The sequence below is a fragment of the Garra rufa genome, chromosome 25, assembly GCF_049309525.1.
Source record: "Garra rufa chromosome 25, GarRuf1.0, whole genome shotgun sequence".
Classification (NCBI taxonomy): Eukaryota; Metazoa; Chordata; class Actinopteri; order Cypriniformes; family Cyprinidae; genus Garra; species Garra rufa.
Window position 1 is genome coordinate 30,830,909 of NC_133385.1, and position 20,439 is coordinate 30,851,347.

The following is a 20,439-nucleotide window of genomic DNA, read 5'->3' on the forward strand; positions in this document are numbered from 1 at the left end:
ATTAGGCACTGTGCATATGTAACATTGTGTACTAAAAAGTCTTTGTTTAATCAGATTTGAACTGCTATTAGCCTTCAACCGAATTACAAAACATAATCGCCAAACTATTTTGATCCTTGGTGGAAAAAACCCAGTTTAAACGGACAGTTCACCCAAAAAATTCAACCATTGTTTCAGTCGTCATTTACTCACCCTTGTTTTATACCAAACCTGCATGACTACTAGCGGTGCATAAGTGACGCACTTTGCTGTTAATTTTCTTGTGGTTGATGGTGAGGTTTCTGAAGGACTCATTATAATCACAAACACAGGCCAGGGTCTGGCAGAACACGTTTCGTTTTGATACGGAGGTACATACCAGGCAGAGTTACCGGGGGACGCGGGAACACTGTGTTCGAGTAGAAACGTCTCACGTTAAAAGCCACCAGCTGGCCTGTTAAGTTCATTCTGACAGAACAAAACAGTCCAAGCTGCCCGGTGGACATGAAAGGCTTCATTTTTCTAAGCGGATCTGCAGCCGGTGAGCAGAGGTCAGGATCTGATCCTCTGAGAGAAAGACACACATCTCAGGTTCACTGAAATGCCAGCAGGAAACTGGTTTTGAATGAGGTGATACTTGCTGTGTTAAGGAGACTGATATGTTGCACCAGTGTGGGCCATCTGCGTTATGTTAGCGTCGTCCTTTCCTCAAATGCCTTTATTTAAGGTTTATAGTGCATTCAAGGTGTATATTTTATCAGAACACATATGTAGGTTGTGCTTTAGCGGCTGAGCTATGCTGTAGGAATTGTAAACTTAAAGACTTGACCCTTATTTTCCCACATGAGCACCACAGCTTAACGTTTCTGAAGCATTTGCTGTAGCCTCCACCCAAAAAACACTTCTTTTTCATGTAAATGATCAAAGGAATAGTTCACCCAAAAATGTAAATTCTGTCATTAATTACTCACCCTCATGTCAGGTGAAGACTGGCAGGAAAGAGAAGAAATTGTTGAATGAAGTCATTATTTTGTTTTCTTTAGATACAAAAAGTATTCTCATAGCTTCATAACATTACAGTTGAACCACTGATATCACATGAACTATTTTAACAATGTTCTTACTACCTTTCTGGGCCTTGAACGTGGTAGTACCGTTGCTGTCTATGCAGAGTCTGAAAGTTCTTGGATTTCATCAGAAATATTTGTGTTCTGAAGATGAACAAAGGTCTTACGGGTTTGGAACAACATCATTTTAATTTTTGGGTGAACTATCCCTTTACTGTCACAATATAGTCGTGTCAGTGAGAAAAAAATAAGAGTTCTAATGTTGGTTTCAGATTTTTTTTGTGTGTGTATTTTTTTTTAAACAAAAGTTTAGTTTTAATTAATCCAAAAATGTTATTTGGTGTAACCATTAAACAGAAAGTAATAACGTATTTTTCTTACACCCTGAATATATGTTCACTTTAGAGAATATAATACAATGAATTATTAATCCATTGTATTATTAATTCTTAATATATCTATGTATAATTATTAAATCTTAAATGGTTTTGAGTGCTGCACCACTTGACATGTTGCTACTTGAACTAACTTTGCTTGCCATATTAAAAAAAATCAAATTTTCTGATAATTTAAGAGATGTACTGATCATGCTAATGGTATTTTTCACAATGTCAAATGAGGTTTATATTCTGTTTTCACATGGTTTTGGAAAACTTTGGAAAGTTTCATTTAAAGGTGTCATCGGATGCCCATTTTCCACAAGTTCATATGATTCTTTAGGGTCTTAATGAAAAGTCTCTAATATACTTTGGTTAAGAATTCTCAATAGTAGTGTAAAAAAACCACACTTTTACCTTGTCAAAATCAGCTCTGCAAAATATCAACTCATTTTATTGCATGGTCCCTTTAAATGCAAATGAGCTCTGCTCGCCCCGGCCCTCTCTGATGTGGGATTATGAGCCGTAATGTTTACTTTAGCTGCATTTTAGCCGTGTTTAGCTGTGAAACTTGCTTACTAGCGCATTAATAAGAAAGGCCATTTGCAAAGATCCATAAAAAACCCTTATACTCACTTCTGCTGTGGGTGAAGCTGCATCAGGAACGATTCGCATGAGCTAGACGCATATGTAGATCGGGATCGGCGCTTTCCTTTCAAAAATAAAAGTAACGTCCTCTGCGTCTTCAACGGCTCAGATGTCGGGAGTAAATGACGACTGCTATGTTTATTATTACATCCAACAACAGAACACCTCAATCGCTCAATTAGAGTCATTCTTGTCTTCATCTGCCCCTGAGTCACACAATGGCGATCAGAGTCGGACTGTTTCAGCTCGGTGAGGGCGGGTCTAAGGTAAGGGGTTCATGTCAATCAACTATCGTGGGAGTGGCCTCTGTTGGTGTGTTATCACAACGACAAGAAGCTGAGAATGACCTGAAAGGGGGATATTATGACCGAATGACCAAAAAAGGGGATATTACTTTAAAGATTAAACAAATACCACTGAGTGGATTTTTATCATTGTAGGGTGGTTGTGTACACAAACTGCCAACACACAACATGTAAAAGTGAGTTTTGCATCCAATGACCCCTTTAAATGAGTCTGAAAATGTCATGTTGGTGTAACCATCAAATAAAAAGTAATATATTTTTCTTGCTCCCTAAATAAATATAGTTTTGAGAATGCTTTAAATCTATATTTTTGAAAAAAACAAAATAAATTAATTATTAGTCGTACCACATGACATTTGCAATCTGAACTAAGGTTGCAACCTGAACAACTATGCCTTGACACAAAAAGTACAATTTGATGGTGTTTTAAAAGACAAAAGACACCATACTAATAATATACCGTGTATCATAACGTAAATTGGGTCATTGTCAAATGAGATGGTTTTGGAAAACTTCTATACCTTTTTCAAAAAAAAAGAAAAAATACTTTTGAGAATTTTTTTTATATATTTTTTTTTACTTATTTGGTATTAATTTATTTATAAATATCATTAGTTATTTTACAACCTAAACTAACCTACAAATATGATATTTTTAGAATTTTTTATTTGACACACAAGGGTCTGTGGAGGTTATTTTTTTGCATGGTGGTTGCACCACAGTGACTCAGGAGACAAGTTTTTTTTATTAGTAATTAGTTATTAATGTCTCCAAAATATATATAAATTAAAAAATAAAATGTAATGCTATTAAGAATAAAATAATAAAAAAAAATTAAAAAAAATATATCTGGTATCTGAATAATTTGTGGTTTAACTAGATCTAGACAAAAAAGGATTCATGCCTGTAAACCCGCTATTTATATACAGTAAATATTTTATTATTTATTCATATTATATTATATTATATTATATTATAAACTTGGCCTTTATATTGTTTGTTGACCATAATATAAAAACAGTCATCTGTATCGTCCAGAAAAAATATAATCTGTGCATACCTAAGAATTTCCAATTTAGTCTGCCTTGATTTATTGTTTAAATGAATTCATTATGTTTTATGACACACAGGCTGGTTTAAACTATTGGACAAGTCAGGACAATGTTCTTAGGCATGCATGCTTGATTGATCTCAAAACATTATAAATAACACTGAGCGGTTTGTTTCACAGCTGAATTCCTCTAGAAAGATCAGAGGCAGGTGAAAGAGAAAAAAAGCAAACGCTCTGCCAAGAAAAGAATGTTCTCTACGTCTAAAATACTTAAAAGGCTTATCAGAACATTAACGTCAGTGTAATGCTGACTACAGCCCTCCTATTTCAATAACTCATGACTTAATGAGATTTTACTCTTTGATTTTATTTTCATATTTTTTACTTTTTCCATTCGACATGTCTTTTCCCTTCCATTACACTTACATTTAATATATTGCAATTGCTGTATGTATAGAAAAAACTGACTATAGGCTTGATTTCTCTAAATTAGACATTGAAATGTTTCATTATGACCTAAAATAACAAAAAACATAACAAAAATATCAGATCACCCACCGTGAAGGATAATTCTACATTCGATCTGATACACAGACCACACTTTCCCATATCCCAACCTGAATAAAAGTCTTACCACTAAATTGCAGTGGAAAACCTTCCCTTGTGTGACAGTTATACGAAACTCCAATTGGGAAACAATCCCAATGCAGCCTCTTTTTTTCATTGCTAGTTTCCATTTTAGCTTGAAATAACACAGTCATAAGCGGAACCAACAGCTTGACTTGGAATGAATTTGGTTATAAACACACTTGCCAGTATTCGCTATTTATTGCACAGATTCCTCATAAGCACAGCGTTCGGCATGCCTGTACAATATGATTAATATAAATGACATTATTGTTATATTTTCTCAGACGCCGTGGCTCTGTTAAGCAGCTGTCATGGTAAAAACATTAATAGGGGCTGAGGTATTATTTTCAGTGATGGTAAAACAATAATATTTTCCATACTGTTAAAATAATCAACAAAATAGGAATTCTGAGACGTAACGCTGACGCCTGCCATCGTCTGTAATGCCTGACCGCCTGCAAAAGCAGACTACAAACTGAATAAAGGAATAGTTCACCTAAAAAATGAAAATTTGTTTCCTCATGAGAACAGATTTGGAGAAATGTAGCATCACTTGGTCACCAGTGGATCCTCTGCAGTGAATGGGTGCCGTCAGAATGATAGTCCAAACAGCTGATCAAAATATCACAATAATCAACAAGTAATCCACACCACTTCAGTCCATCAATTAACGTCTTGCAAAGCAAAAAGCTGCTTGTTTGTTAGAAACAAGTCCATTATTAAGACGTTTTTAACTTCAAATCATTGCTTTCAGCTAAAATATGTCCTCTATTCTGAATCAGGAGAGAAATATACACAGATCAAGTACTGTTTACAAGTAAAAACAGTCCAACATAGATGTAAACATATACAGTCAAGCCCGAAATTATTCATACCCCTGGCAAATTCTGACTTAAAGTTACTTTTATTCAACCAGCAAGTTTTTTTTTTTGATTAGAAATGACACAGTTTAAAGTTTAAACGCCTTAATATTGCATTTATTGTATTTCATTCTGACGGCACCCATTCACTGCAGAGGATTCATTGGTGAGCAAGTGATTAAAAATGTCTCCAAATCTGCTCTGATTCTTGTCAATTAGGCAAAATTTCATTTTTAGCTGAACTACTCCTTTTAATAATGTTTTAGTCCAGGACCATCCTGAGATTAATGAAAATAGAGTTTACTTTGAATTAATGCCAGTTACGGTTTATCATGTAATCAAAATACCAATAGTAAAGACAGATTTTATGCGTAATTCAGAATATTTAATTATATACAATCTCAAAATACAAAAAAAAAAAAAACTCTTGCTTTGAATTAGTATTAAGTATATAAAGTATATATATTTTCTGCCTTCAGTTTAATTTTAATTTATTTATTTTGTCTGTCTATATAGTTTTTATTCATTTTTATTTCTTAGCTTTTAGCGTATTTATAAGTAATTAGCTTAGTTTTAGTTATGTAACTACTTTCAACTAAAAGGGTACATTTAAATTTTAAATTTAACTTTATTTTATACCACTCGCCATTTGTTTTTTTTTTAAATATAGTTATAGTTTTAGTTAACAAAAATAACTGCATGATGGCCTTTTTTTGTTTTACCTATTAAGTTGTTAATCTTAAAATACAAAAGACTCTTGCTTCGAATTGTATATGCTTTAAATTAGATTTTATTAGTATATTTTCTGCCAGTTTTTCAGTTTAATTTAGTCTATATAGTTATTATTAGTTTTTTATTTATTAGTTTTTTTTTTCTTCATGGATTAATTTATTTAAGTAATTAGCTATTTTAGTACTTTCGACTAAAAGGGTACTTTTAAAGTTCACTCTATTTTATATCACTTACCATTTATTTTATTTCATTTATTACAAAAAAGTTCTTTTTTTCTCATGGTTATACTTTTAGTTCACAAAAATAACACAACGCCCTTTTTTGTTCGGATCTATTAATTTATTTATTAAAAATTCGGACTATGGCTTACATTCTCCTGAATATGTTCTACATTTCTGAATTGCATTTACATTTAGTCATTTAGCAGACATCTAAAGCGACTTACAGTACAAATGAGAACAACAGAAGCAAATTCAAATTAAAATGTTGATATTTTTGGGGAATAAAATAAAAACGTCTAGGTTACGTAGGTAACCCTCGTTCCCTGAAGGAGGGAATGGGGACGTTACATTGGGATCTTGCTTGAGAGACCAATCATCTCTGAGCCTTATTGAAAAGGCCAATGAAAATTGGCGAGTGGACGTGCGTGCCGACCACGCCCCCGTACATACGGGTATATAAGATGGTGGCGCGCACCACTCAGTCAGGCTTTTGCTGAAGAGCCGGGAGAGCCCGGCGTCAGCGCGACGACAGGTCGTGGAAGGGGAATGTAACGTCTCCGTTCCCTCCTTAACCTAGACGTTCCCCTTTCAGTCGAATCACTTCGACGTTACATTGGGAACTTAGACCCATGGAAAAGGCCACGAACCTGGCGCCGCGTTACACCCTACACCACGTGCAGACAGGCGGACGTGTCCGCAGGCGGGTACGAGCGTAACTTTCCCAACGCCCTGGGGGCCGAAGTAGGGGACCCCACAGGGATGCCAGATGTACTGAAGCAGGGGTTGGGGGGGCGGAGCACATGAGATATTTTACATGTGGAATGAAATTAATCGATGTATCCAGGAACTAGGGATACACGAGGAAAACCACGGCCTTCTGGCTGACCGGGGGAAAAATACTGAGATATTTTGCCACAACCTTGCGGGGAGAAGGAGACCCGGCAGGAGCACAGTCAGTATCTACTCCGCACTAGGCTGACTACGGGGCATGGAGGACCCAGGTTCGCTTCTTAAGGGAACAGCTGGGAAATAGCACACGGATCCCGAAGGAGTGGCGCAGCAAGCCGGCATCAGCCGGTCTCCCGTTTGCCTGATGTCTATGTTAAGACACGGGAGGACACGGCCTCTACGCGGAGGTTATAGAACCTGGCGAAGGTATTAGGTGTCGCCCAACCCGCAGCTCTACAGATGTCAGTTAGAGAGGCGCCATGAGCCAACGTGTAGGCAAGGCAACACTCCTTGTGGAGTGGGTTCGCAGTCCTAAGGGGCATGGCTCTCCCTGAAACAAATAAGATAGGGAGATGGCCTCGACCACCCAGTGGGCCAACCTCTGTTTAGAGACAGCATTCCCTTTCTGCTGACCTCCAAAACAGACAAAGAGCTGCTGGCTGCGTCTAAAGGGCCGAGTGCGGTCCACGTATGTACGTAGAGCGCGAACTGGGCACAGTAGCGCAGCGGTTGGGTCTGCCTCCTCCAGGGGCAGAGCTTGCAGGTTCACCACCTGATCGCGGAAAGGCGTGGTGGGAACCTTGTGCACATAACCGGGCCGGGGTATCAGGATAACGTGAGAAGCGCCGGGCCCGAACTCCAGGCACGTTTCGTCGACAGAGAAGGCTTGTAGGTCCCCTACCCTCTTGATTAAGGCCAACGCCGTCAGGAGCGCTGTCTTAAGTGACAGATATTTTAGCTCGACTGAGGTGAGAGGCTCAAATGGGGCGTCCTGTAGGCCACGGAGGGCGACGGAGAGGTCCCAAGTGGGTATGAGGTGCGGTCTGGGAGGATTGAGCCTCCTGGCACCTCTGAGGAACCTCACGACCAGTGGGTGCTTACCTAGGGATGTTCCATCCACTGCATCGTGATACGCCGCGATAGCTGCGACGTACACTTTGAGAGTCGAAGGGGACAGCCTGCGCTCCAACTTCTCTTGCAGGAAGGAAAGCACAACTGCAATCGTGCATCTCTGGGGGTCCTCTGTTTGAGAGGAACACCAGTCGACGAACAGACCCCACCTCAGTGCATAGGCCTGCCTTGTAGAGGGGGCCCTGGACTGAGTGATCGTGTTAATCACAGCCTGTGGGAGGCCAGCGAGGTCTGAGGCGTCCCGTCCAGGAGCCAGACGTGCAGGTTCCATAGATCGGGACGCGGGTGCCAAATTGTGCCCATCCCCTGAGAAAGAAGGTCCTTCCTCAAGGGGATTTTCCAGGGAGGGGCTGCCGCGAGGGAAATAAGTTCTGGGAACCAGGTCCGGGTGGGCCAGTGTGGCGCAACCAGCAGTACCTGCTCCTCGTCCTCCTTGATCTTGCACAGGGTCTGTGCAAGGAGGCTCACTGGGGGAAAGGCGTACTTGAGCCCCGGAGGCCAGCTGTGTGCCAGAGCATCCCTGCCAAGGGGGGCCTCGGAGAGGGAATAGAACAGCTGGCAGTGGGAGGATTCAGGGGAGGCAAACAGGTCTATCTGGGCCTCCCCGAAATGGCTCCAAATCAGCTGGACTGTCTCGGGGTGGAGTCGCCACTCTCCGGGGTGGATGGACTGCCGTGAGAGCTGATCGGCTGCACGGTTGAGTTCCCCCGGAATATGAACGGCACGTAGCGATTTCAGCCACGTTTGACTCCAAAGGAGCAGATGGCGGGCGAGTTGAGACATGCGACGGGAGCGAAGACCACCCTGGCAGTTGATGTAAGCCACGGTCGCAGTGCTGTCGGTACGAACAAGCACGTGTTTCTGACGCAACACCGGTCGGAAGCGGCGAAGGGCCAGAAACACTGCCGTATCAACCACTGCGAGGGGCTGGGAAGCTGAAGCCAGGCTCCCAGCCGAGTCGACAGGGGTATCAAGGGAGCGTTGACCCATCTGAGCCAGGGTCAGCCATAGGTGCCGTTCCTGGACCACGCAGGTGCACATCACCTGACCAAGGGAACGCGCCGTGACCTTCGTGGCCCGGAGGGCGAAGTCGGTGGCGGCGCGGAGTTCTTCAAATGTCCCCTGGTCAGGACCACTCTCGTGCAGGTGTTTAAGAGCCTGCGCCTGGTACACCTGGAGTGTCGCCATGGCATGCAGGACGGTGGCAGCGTGCCCGGCGGCGTGAAAAGCCCGCTCCGTAAGGCCGGAAGAGAGCTTACACGCTCGGGAAGGGAGACGCGGACGACCCCGCCAGGTGGCAGCGCCGCATGGGCAAAGGTGCATCGCCACAGCGCGCTCAACCTGAGGGATCGCCACGTACCCCTTGGCTGTCCCGCCATCGAGAGTGGCGAGGGGAGAGGAGCTGGAGCGCGCTCTAAACAAATATGGAGCGCGCCACGATTTTGTCAGCTCCTCATGCACCTCCGGGAAGAAAGGAACCGGGGGAGAGCGCGGCAGTGCCGCCGGTGCCCTCCCCAGGAACCAGTCATCCAGCCTAGAAGGATCGGCCGGAGGCTCACTGGGAACCTCCAAGCCTATCCCCCTGGCCGCCCAGAGGAGCATAGCCGACAGTTCGGCATCCGCCTCCGAAGGGGCAGTGACCGCGGGGGGCGGGGGGGCGCTGCACCAAAGGGGCGGAGGCCTCACCATCTGACTCTCTCTCCGATGCAGTGATAGACATCTCGTCCTCTGCAGGATCACCGAAGGAGACGCTCAGCCCGGCGGGCGGGGAAGCGTACTGCTGCGGGAGCTCGACGGGGCCACGCTGAGATAGAGAAGACCGCAGGGCTTTTTGGGCCGGCGGAACATTCTCTACTGTGACTTGGATGTCCCCCCCGGGCCTCCCCGCGGTGGCCGAAAAGCATTGACGGCTTAATGACCGGCCGCGGGAGGAGCCGGCTCGCGAACGAGCGCCGGGACTTCAGCGTGGCCATGGACATGCTCTCACAGTGCGGGCATGATCCATCCGTGAATGCTGCCTGAGCGTGCTCGAAGCCCAAGCACGTGAGGCAGCGTTCATGTCCGTCCGCAGGGGTGAGGAAACTACCACACCCAGAAACGCACGGCCGAAGAGCCATTCTGAAAAGAACGTCTGATCGGCCGCGAGAAATTGCTCCTTTGTGTTCCCGGATTGCCCAGGGAGGAACCGCGGGGGCAACCGTGCACTCGCCGGGGCTGCTCGCTGGAAGCAAAAAGGCTTTATAGCCGTGAAAACGGCTGCCCGCAGGACCACGCCGGCGGCCGCCAATAAAGCTCTTTTGTGAAGTTTCACTCTTTTAGTCTTGGCAGCACACCGGCGGGAGGGAGCATGAACTCTTGAAGAACTCTGGAAATGTTTGTCTCTCTCTTGTAGACGTGTCGAGGCTCGAACCATTGGCTCTGAAAGCAAAAGTCTGACTGAGTGGTGCGCGCCACCATCTTATATACCCGTATGTACGGGGGCGTGGTCGGCACGCACATCCACTCGCCAATTTTCATTGGCCTTTTCAATAAGGTTTAGAGATGATTGGTCTCTCAAGCAAGATCCCAATGTAACGTCGAAGTGATTCGACTGAAAGGGGAACTAAAATGTCAGGGTGGTACAACTGTTCTGTTATCATAATAAAGGGGAAAAAATACTCATTAAAATAATTAAATTAAATGGCAGACACAGTTTGTGTAACTAAAATACCAAAAATAACCAGGACTCTTACTTTGTATTGTATATGCTTTACTACTTCCAGCTGCCCATTAAAAAAGAGGGAGATCAAATATGTTACAATATAAATACAATCAAGTAAACATTGCTGTAATTCATACATGTGCAATATGAACGTGCAACAGCGCTGCGTTTTGATTTTGAAATGCAATGACGCTCACATTTCTTTAATGAAATCATATTAGCCTGTTTTTCTTTCTGTAAATTTAAGATCTCTTAAAATGATAATAAAGACTATTGTTGTACTATTTGTCTCAGTTTTAAGGACCACAGATCTAATAAAAACCTGTTTTATATGTCATGTGGTTAATTTATGTTAACTGTGATTCAGAAACATTGCTGAATCAAACTCTAAAACTTATACGAGATTTAAGAGAGAAAAAATCTTCATATATGTGACTTTGGACCACAAAGCTAGTCATAAGGGTCCATTTGTATGCATCATCTGAATAAATAAGCTTTTCATTGATGTATGGTTTGTTAGGATAGGACGATATTTGAAAATCTAGAATCTGAGGGTGCAAAAAAATCTAAATATTGAGAAAATAGCCTTTAAAGTTGTCCAAATGAAGTTCTTAGCAATGCATATCACTAATCGAAAATTAAGTTTTGATATATTTATGGTAGGAAATTTACAAAATATCTTCATGGAACATGATCTTAATATCCTAATTATTTTTGACATAAAAGAAAAATCGATCATTTTAACCCATACAATGTATTTTTGGCTATTGCTATAAATATACCTGTGCTACTTATGACTGGTTTTGTGGTCCAGGGTCACATATATGGTTATTTTTTATACAGATGCATTCATTTATATTTCATTTCTGGGTGTCTGATATAAAAAAGTTAAACCCATGACCTAGAGAATAGCAATATCAAAAATATTTTATTAAATTACAAATATTGTTTTACATGACTGAATTAGCCTGAGCTTTGCTGTAGCTCAGAAAAAAAAAATTCAACACTGTAACAAAGTTTATTTGCAAAGTTAAATTTGTAATTCCTGCATCAAAATTAATGACTTTTAAACAGGTCCCACTACCCAGACAAACAAGCTGCTTGCCATCTTTGCTACCTATTGTATTTATTATTTATTATTTATGTATTGCCTTTCTAGGACCACAGCTACCTCAATAGCAAGAAAAGGACGTCTAAGAGACAGACGAGGGACCTCCCTTTTGTAAAGCTTCTAAACATTTCCATCACGTTGTCCCCGTACCTGAGCGTGGACTCGCAGCAGTTCCAGACCTCCATTCAAGAAGGCATTGAAGACTACTGGCTGAGTCTGCCCTCAGGACCACAGGGCCGACCGGTAAGACTGACTGCTTGCTTATCACTGCGTCTGTCTTGTCTTTTATGCATTGAGGTATATGGGTCAATCACCAGCATTAATTTAGTATCATTGATGTACAGCTATACACGCTTTAAAAGGTTCTTCACAGCGATGCCATAGAAGAACCATTTTTGGTTCCAAAAGAACAATTCAGTCAAAGGTTCTTTAACCCTCAAAGACCGAGACAGCCACCCGTGGCTAAAAATAACTTAAATGTTTAATAACTTTTGAACCACTAATCCAATTTGAATGCTTTAAAAAGTGTTGTAATGACAAATAGATGGATGATATGTGAAGATTGATGCTGACTGCTAGAGTAGGTTTGAAATAAAACAAAGAAATGTACAGGTGCCTCAGGTGCCCCAAAAATGTTCTAGGTCTTTAAGGGTTAAAGAATCTCTTTCTTAACTTTTTTATAATCTGAAGAACCTTCTTTCATCGCAAAGAACCTTTTGTGAAACAGAAAGGTTCTTTAGATGTTAAAGGTTCTTTATGGAACCATTTAGACAAAAAATGGCATCTATGGCATCGTGAAGCTAGGACTGGGAATCGATTCCAAAAAGAATCGATTCCGAGGCATTAGGAATCGAAAGTCGATTCCAAAGTTTGGGATATTAAGTAAAGATCATGTTCCATTAAGATATTTTGTAAATTTCCTACTGTAAATATATCAAAACTTAATTTTTGATTAGTAATATGCATTGCTTAAAACTTAATTTGGACAACTTTAAATGCGATTTTCTCAATATCCAAGATTCCAGATTTTCGAACAATTCTATCTCTGCTAAATATTGTCCTATCCAAACAAACAATTGAAAGCTTATTTATTCTGCTTTCAGATGATGTATAAATATCAATTTCATTTCAAATTCAAAAATTAACCCTTATGACTGGTTTTGTGGTCCAGGGTCACATATGAAACCTGATCTGAACATGATCTTGGAAGATTTTTGGACACCTGTGCATTAGCATTATTTACTTTTATATTAACTTAATTTCTCTTTCATTAGGTGCCTCTGTTGACTCAATGGAAAGGAAAGTACAGTGTGAAGCTCAACATCACCAACCCAAAAGCCACGAACTGGTTTCTGGATAAAGTGGACAGCTTACATAGCCATTTGGGCATGGAGTACGTCATCCTGGAAGGCGGTGAGGGAAACCCTTTCGAGGAACAGGCCCTGCGCCCCCCTCTGGCATGGGTTGGGGATGAATACATCAGACTCCTGGCTGACCTGGCAGAGAGGATAGGGGACAATACCATTGTGACCTCAGGAACAAGGTATCTGGTTGACTTTAAAAAAATAATCTTAATTAATTTAGTTTTCGTGTGACTTAACACCCTTACAGGAACACCCACCTGGAGGGCAAAACAGGGCTTTCCATTTTTAAAAGGTTTTACGGTGCAACTGATGCAGTCGCACCAGGCCCTGTGCCGAATGGACGGCCCTGGTTTTGATACATTGAGGCACTTTAAGTGTTTTTAGAATGTGCCGCTGTTTTTAGTGATTGAAATATTGTAATGGGTGCTCTATATGGATTGCAAATGGCGAAAACATTTTTTGATTGATTATTTTGATTTGTGGATTGGAAAATGGACAGGCTTGTGCTGCAGTTCTATGGATGTTTTGCCCTCAAGGTCTTGTCATGTGACTGAAAACTATTAATTACTGCGAGTTTGCCAAGTAGCACATGGATAAACTTCCTTGTTGGTCCTAATAGCAGATTTTAGGTTAGATTTAGGGCTGAGAATGGGATTTCCAGGTAGTTGTTTGTTTGACTGGAATGTTGTTCAAGGTTTAACTGAAGATGATAATCCAAGAATTTGGCCTATTTGGCGAAATCACGACCACTATCTTGACAGACTTTGTTCAGACCGGGAACCAAAATCCAAAATCCATTCTTGGCATGTCCGACTTAAATCTGTTTAGTTGTAGTTGTCTGAAACTCCAAAAAATGCACCAAACCAGATTTTTTTTTTTTAAGTCTGATCTAAACCACATGCGTACGTGTGATTTAAAATCTGTTTAACTCTTTCCCCGCCATTGATGGAATTTCCAGCTTTCCGTGTTTTCACTGTTGTAAGGTGGGAGGCGCTATTACACATCTTGGTTATGACTGATGATTACTGAACGTCTGGATCAAAAAATGGTGAAGAAACAAGCCATTGGATATGTAAACAGATATACATGTAAAATAATGTGATCATCAAACATTAAACAGCATATAAATGAAAACTGTCCAATGTTACAGAATAAAATGTCAACCCAAGAAATGATTTAGAACTGTGAAACTTTGCGGATGTTGATGGAAGCGATCGATCTAAATTCGATCTGGCATAGTCTTTAAGAAAAATTTTCGTGGGCTTTTTTATGGGGTTTTTTTTTTTTGGGGGGGGGGGGGGGGGTTATTAAACTTGGCAACCTGATCTCAAACCTTTTCGCAAGATGCAAAATATGTACCGCCATGTACTTTTCGTGACATATTCGACGTGAAATGTCCACTGAGTGTTGCTAAAAGAGAGTTGACGTTGGTTTTGTACGTTTCACCGCAGTTGTGACTCGAAATATATGTAAATCTAAATATATGGAGCTGTAATCATAACTGTGTATGAAAATGATTACAAATACTCGCTGTTTTACCATCTCTAGTGGACATTTCTGTTGGAAACTGCAGTGATATGCAGTGTTAGGGGTAACGCATTACAAGTAACACAAGTTACGTAATAATATTACTTTTTCCAAGTAACTAGTAAAGTAATGCATTACTTTTTAATTGACAAGAAAATATCTGAGTTATTTTTTTTTAATAATACCCCCCCCTCTTTTTTTGATAAAAATCTCTTTAAAAAAAATCTTATTCACAAAAAAAACATATACAGTATTCCTCTAAATGAATAAAAACAGTAAAAATCTGCAATATATAAATATGATGAATAATAAAAATATCCTTTATCTATTTAATCCCATTTTATTAACCGATGTCTTTGCTGCTGACCTTCGATGATCCAATTCATCCATACTAATAAGCAAAAATTACTCAAGATAATCTAACATTTGTTTTCCTCTTTTTTTATTGCTAAGGAGTTGACATTTTTTTCTGCGGTCTACTGTACAGACATCAAAAATGCTGGTGGGAAAGAGTTCAAATGGATTTTTGGAAAATTTCATGAACGAGGTATAATGTTATCAGCACTGTGGATATACCACGTTCAACAAGGGGCACAATTTCCACTTTTCTGTCTTCTTTTTCCACAGTGATAGCTACTTGCTGTTGTTGTTGTGACTCATACAGTTTGTCATTTCCTTGGCAAGATATTGATAATGGTTTGAACAATTGTATCCAAAATGTCAAGCAAACTTTCCCAAAAGGAAGAAAAAAAAAACATTGGATGATTGGATGAAGGTGATTGGTATTGTTTTTGAACTGGCTGAATTTTTTTCAAAACAGGTCCAGCCACAAAGCGCTCTTCATCCGTATGAGTGCACTACAGTCAGACTGGAGTTACTCTGGCCTCAAGGGCATCATTCCATCCCTGCTGCATCACAGTCTTCTGGGATATAATTTCTTCATTCCTGATGCAGTAGGTAATACCTGCCCACACACACTTAAATGCAAATGTACTTTTAGTAAAAATGCATTCCATAGATAAAGACAATAAAATTTAATCAACTGTCTTGTTTAATCCTTTACAAAAACAAAACAAACAAAAAAAACACTGGCACATAGTTGTACGGTACAAAGTATGATATGAATAAATCTCATATAATATCTCAAGATTCTCAGATACTGATTACTATATTCCATTAACTGAAGGGGGATGTACAGTATTTATAATTACACTAAAATGCCCTTTTAGACTAGGAATCAGAAAACAGAAGGGAGGTTTTTCAGCAAGTTTTGATCACGCTGATCATTTAGAAGCCTATAAATTAACTATGATGCAGTAGGCTTTATAGCCTTATAGCACATTCTAATGAAATTGTCATCACAATGCCTGAAAATCATGATTGTCCTCAAAAATTTGGGATATCTTGACATGTGCATGCATGCGTGGGACTTTCGATTGCAGGAGGCTCTCTCTCTGCTGAACTGGTTGGTGATGACGAGCTCTTCGTTCGCTGGCTGGAAATCGCAGCCTTTCTTCCTGTCATCAGCTTCCAGACACCTCCATGGGTCTTTGAGAAGGAATGGGTGAGTGCCGCAAGGGCGGGTCCTCAGCCCCATCCAGGTTTTAGCTTTCACTACACTTCCTTTCCTGTTGTGGTCAGAAAATAAGGGATAGGATGGAGCCAAGGGGGTTATACAATAAGAAAGACTGAGTTCTTAGGAAGCAAAACCGGGTGCTATATGTTGGATATTGACAGTTAAATGCCTCAGAATCGGAGATGGTTTCTTTTTCACTCCTAACACAACGTTGGGAATTTAATACTCATTCACTCCATGGTGCACCATGAGAATGTCCTCCTCAAAATACTAGCTAAATACACAGCAGTCTCAAGCACTGATATGTTTGAGAACTGAGTACCCGGTTTAAGTTGAGGACCGGCGCAGAGGATCCTCCAGGTGGCCGTTTTTCTTGCATTTCACGGTGTAATTGCTTTGCCTTTCCCCAACATCACCTGTGGTTAAGGGTCCATCTGGTCTGCATTAGCGTCTCTTTCAAATTTATGGCTCTCAATCTCAACTGTAATGAGAACCGCTGCACCAGGAATGATAATGAATCGCTGGATAAGAGGAAACGAAAATTTCCAGAGACAATTACAGGTTTCCTTTGTGATTTGACTTAACAGTCTAGAATAAGGGGTGGTCATTGTTTGGGTTTCAAGCGCGTAATGGTTACGGATCAGCAGTCTTCACGTAAAAATGATCGTGCAGACCAAGACTTGAAATTTGGAGGGATGGTAGTACTCACACCGCCTACAACATGATAAAAAGTAAGAAATCGCTCATAACTCCTAAACCGTCAGTTGCAGGCTAAAGTGTCTTTTGTCATTGGAATCCTTGGCCTACACTGGACATGCATGCCTCAGATTCAATTGATATTTTTGTGTATTTTGCATTTTTTGAAAAAACCTACTTTTGTGAACTAATCCTAGCTTTTTTTTTTTTCTTTTTTTTTTTGCCTGATTGGAACCAAACCAGTGCAGGAAGAATCTCTGGAGAGTGAATATCAATAATTATCAAAAAAAGTTTAACTTGGTGGCGCTATAAGAGAGAAAAAAACATTTGTCCTACCATTTGTCCTATCAACATGAAAATCTGTACACATGGTCTTGGTCTGAAATGCCACAAGTGTCTACAAGGACATTTGTGTATCTCAAAAAAACATGGCCGCCATTGGCCGATGAAGTTTGAGCACCTGTTTGACAATGTTAACTGAGTCCGATTGGAACAAAACTCGGTGGGCCTGTTCGACTGAATGGCTCAAACAATTGTACGTTGAGTGTTTTTTTGCGCACAATGTTCGTATCATGTGATCTCTTCATTTCGGACAACTTTGGCTCTAGAACCACTGCTATTAATCAAATCGTTTGGTAAATGATTAAGAAGAAACCTACTTTTGGGAACTAGTCCTAGTTATTTCACTCAATCTGGAAACAAACACTGCAGTAGAATTCTCTGGACCCTCTAGGCCAATAATTATCCAAAAAAAAAAAAAAAAACCCTTTGGGAAGCTATAACGGGGCTAATTTGGGAAAGGGGCCTGCCAAAATTTACCCAAAATTCTATAAAGACTAAATGCAACAGGTGATCCCAGTTTTGGTATCAAAATAGGTCATTTCCACACCAAAACTATATATTTTACAGTCACCGTTATGCAGATTGATCATAAACACAGCTAAAAAGCTTCCTACCACAGTGGCCATCCTTCACAAAACTAATATCTAGAATGCAAAATGTTTTAATACAAGCATTTAAGTCAAATTAAATTTATGCATTATTTCAAACTTTTAACCCACGGGAGAAAATCAACCTGCTGCAACAGTTTAAAATCAGCCCAATTCCGTGGAAAAAATGCGGATTTGGCAATCCTACATCCAATAAAAATACTCTGCATATTGATCGAGTCTCCGTGATGCACAAAAATTATATTCAGTATTAGATTGTTTGCGAGAGTGGGATTAATAAAACAGTCCCACGCAAGGCTTTAATACAAAAACGCACACAATGAACTGCGACTGTAGAATCCAGCAAAAGCAAAAGCCAAATCCCGGACAATTTGGGCGATTAAGGAATCCCGACTAGACGCAGTCCAAGAAGAGGACATGTCCAGGGAAAAGAGGACAAATGGTCAACCTAAAATATAAACATGTATTATTCACCCTCATGTTGTTCCAAACCTCCTTCTGTGAAACACAAAGGCCACGTACACACTGTAAAGATCCAGGAATAACAGCCACATTTAAATATGTAAGTGAACCCTGTAAGTGCTCTAGAAGGGTTGCCATGTCCTCTTATTATAAGCAAACTTATGAAGCGTCTTTGGGCTTGTTGTTTGGGTTTGGCTCATAAAGTGATCCATTTTATGGCGATAATAAAGTAGGCAGGTGCAGGTCACTATATTTTGGTATGTGGCTTATTTCCAAAATAACTTGTTTGGATTTGAGTTTATTGTGTGCTTGTTCTTTTTTTTCTGAACTTAAGATCTGTCAACGCTTTGTCAAGGCGTACCCTGTAATTTCTTGCACCACACATACAAAATAAAAAGACAGAACACAGAAAGTTCAGCAGTTTGTCTCCATACACACTGCATAGAATTTCTGTAAACGCGGTTGCCACTACCTTAGTTTTGTCACAAGTCAATTTGTTTGTAGAATATGATTGTCATTCCTGTAAATTACTGACAGTGTTGCCAAGCCTGCGGCTTTTCTGTGGAATTGGGCTACTTTAACACTCTGGAATGCACATGTTACCGGAGGAACCCCGCAAAATACCCCCAAAATGCGATGTTTTGAGTAGCACTAGGGCAGGTTTTGTTTTGAAAACCTGGCAACCCTGATTACTGAACTGTGCGTGTACAGAACAAAATTAAAAACTATATTGTAAAGTGACCAACAAATTTAGCTGCAGTGCATACATGGCCAAAGAGACAAATATTGAAGAAAGCTGAAGCTTTCAGGCTTCAAAAAGGACAGAAAATCAACAAAAACCAAACATGTATTCTAAAAGTAATCTATACAACTGAAATGTATGGTGAAATCCCTCCAACTGCCTGCCGCGTTGTCCGATTAACCCTCTGGTTGTGTTCGGGTCAAAGATTTTATTTTTCCCGAAAATACTAGTTAACGTTATCGCATTGGACTTCCTGACTTTGTTCACACAGGGTATAAGTACTTCTCATAAATGAAAAAAAAAACTTTTCGTTATTGTTTGTGGGTTTTATTTCACCTTTTATTTCACACTTGTGGTGTTCCCGGTCAAAAATCACCGGACTCCAAACAATTGCTTATAAATCTCTAATTTTTCTATATTATCACCAAGTATTGGATTCATTATTTTTGTTAACTTGTTTTCTTTCATTTAGGACTGGTTTTGTGTTTCTATTTGCATCTGATTAATCGTAGGCCTCATTTATCTGAGAGTAGGTACCTCATTTTTTGAGTGAAAATATATTTTTTTATGAATAATTTTCACAATAATTGTTTGGGAACACCACAGGTGTGACTTTTTGCAATTTTGTACAAAATAAAAGCATTTAAAAGCAAACTTCCTGATTAAACATTAAAGCACACTAGTGTGATAAACACTGCACATGTTTATAATGTTTTATCTTATATTGTGAAAATTATTAATAAAACATATTTTTTTCACTTTTCAATTAGGCACCTACTTTTTGATAAATGAGGCCTATGATTAATCAGATGCAAATAGAAACACAAAACCAGTCCTAAATGAAACAAGTTGACAAAAAGATTGAATCCAATATTTGGTGATAATTTAGCATAATGACAGATTTTATAAGCAATTGTTTGGAGTCTGATCATCATGACCGGGAACACCACAACTGGCTTTTTTTTTAATTTTGTACAAAATAAAAGCATTTAAACGCAAACTTCCTGATTCCACATTAAAGCACACTAATGTGAGAAACTGTGACATTTTTGTGTAATATTCTAAAAAATATTTATAAAAAATGATTCATTCACTCAAAAAACGAGACACCTACTTTTAAATAAATGAGGCCTATGATTAATCAGATGCAAACAGAAACACAAAACCAGTCCTAAATGAAAGAAAACAAGTTGACAAAAAGACTGAATTCAATATTTGGTGATAATATTGCATAATCACAGATTTATAAGCAATTGTTTGGAGTCCGGTCATTTTTGACCCGGAAACACCACAAGTGTGACTTTTTTGCAATTTTGTACAAAATAAAAGCATTTAAAAGCTAACTTCCTGATTAAACATTAAAGCACACTAGTGTGAGAAACAGTGCAATGTTTTAGAATTTTTTGTTTAATATTCAGAAAATTATTCATAAAAATGATTTTTTTCACTCAAAAAAATTCGAATAAATGAGGCCTACGATAAATCAGATGCAAATAGAAACACTAAACCAGTCCTAAATGAAAGAAAACAAGTTGACAAAAAGATTAAATCCAATATTTGGTGATAGTATAGCATAATGA

The 20,439-nt window shown here is 39.8% G+C and overlaps 1 protein-coding gene across 1 annotated transcript in view; it reads left to right on the plus strand.

Moving 5' to 3' along the window:
- The window catches only part of LOC141302125 (SITS-binding protein), a 66,513-nt gene that overhangs the window by 37,640 nt on the left and 8,434 nt on the right, over nt 1-20,439 (plus strand). Inside the window, exons 5-8 of the mRNA XM_073832316.1 lie at nt 11,591-11,785; nt 12,817-13,085; nt 15,254-15,390; nt 15,876-15,997. Of these exons, the coding sequence (XP_073688417.1) occupies nt 11,591-11,785; nt 12,817-13,085; nt 15,254-15,390; nt 15,876-15,997 (723 nt within the window). The remainder of the gene's footprint in view (nt 1-11,590; nt 11,786-12,816; nt 13,086-15,253; nt 15,391-15,875; nt 15,998-20,439) is intronic.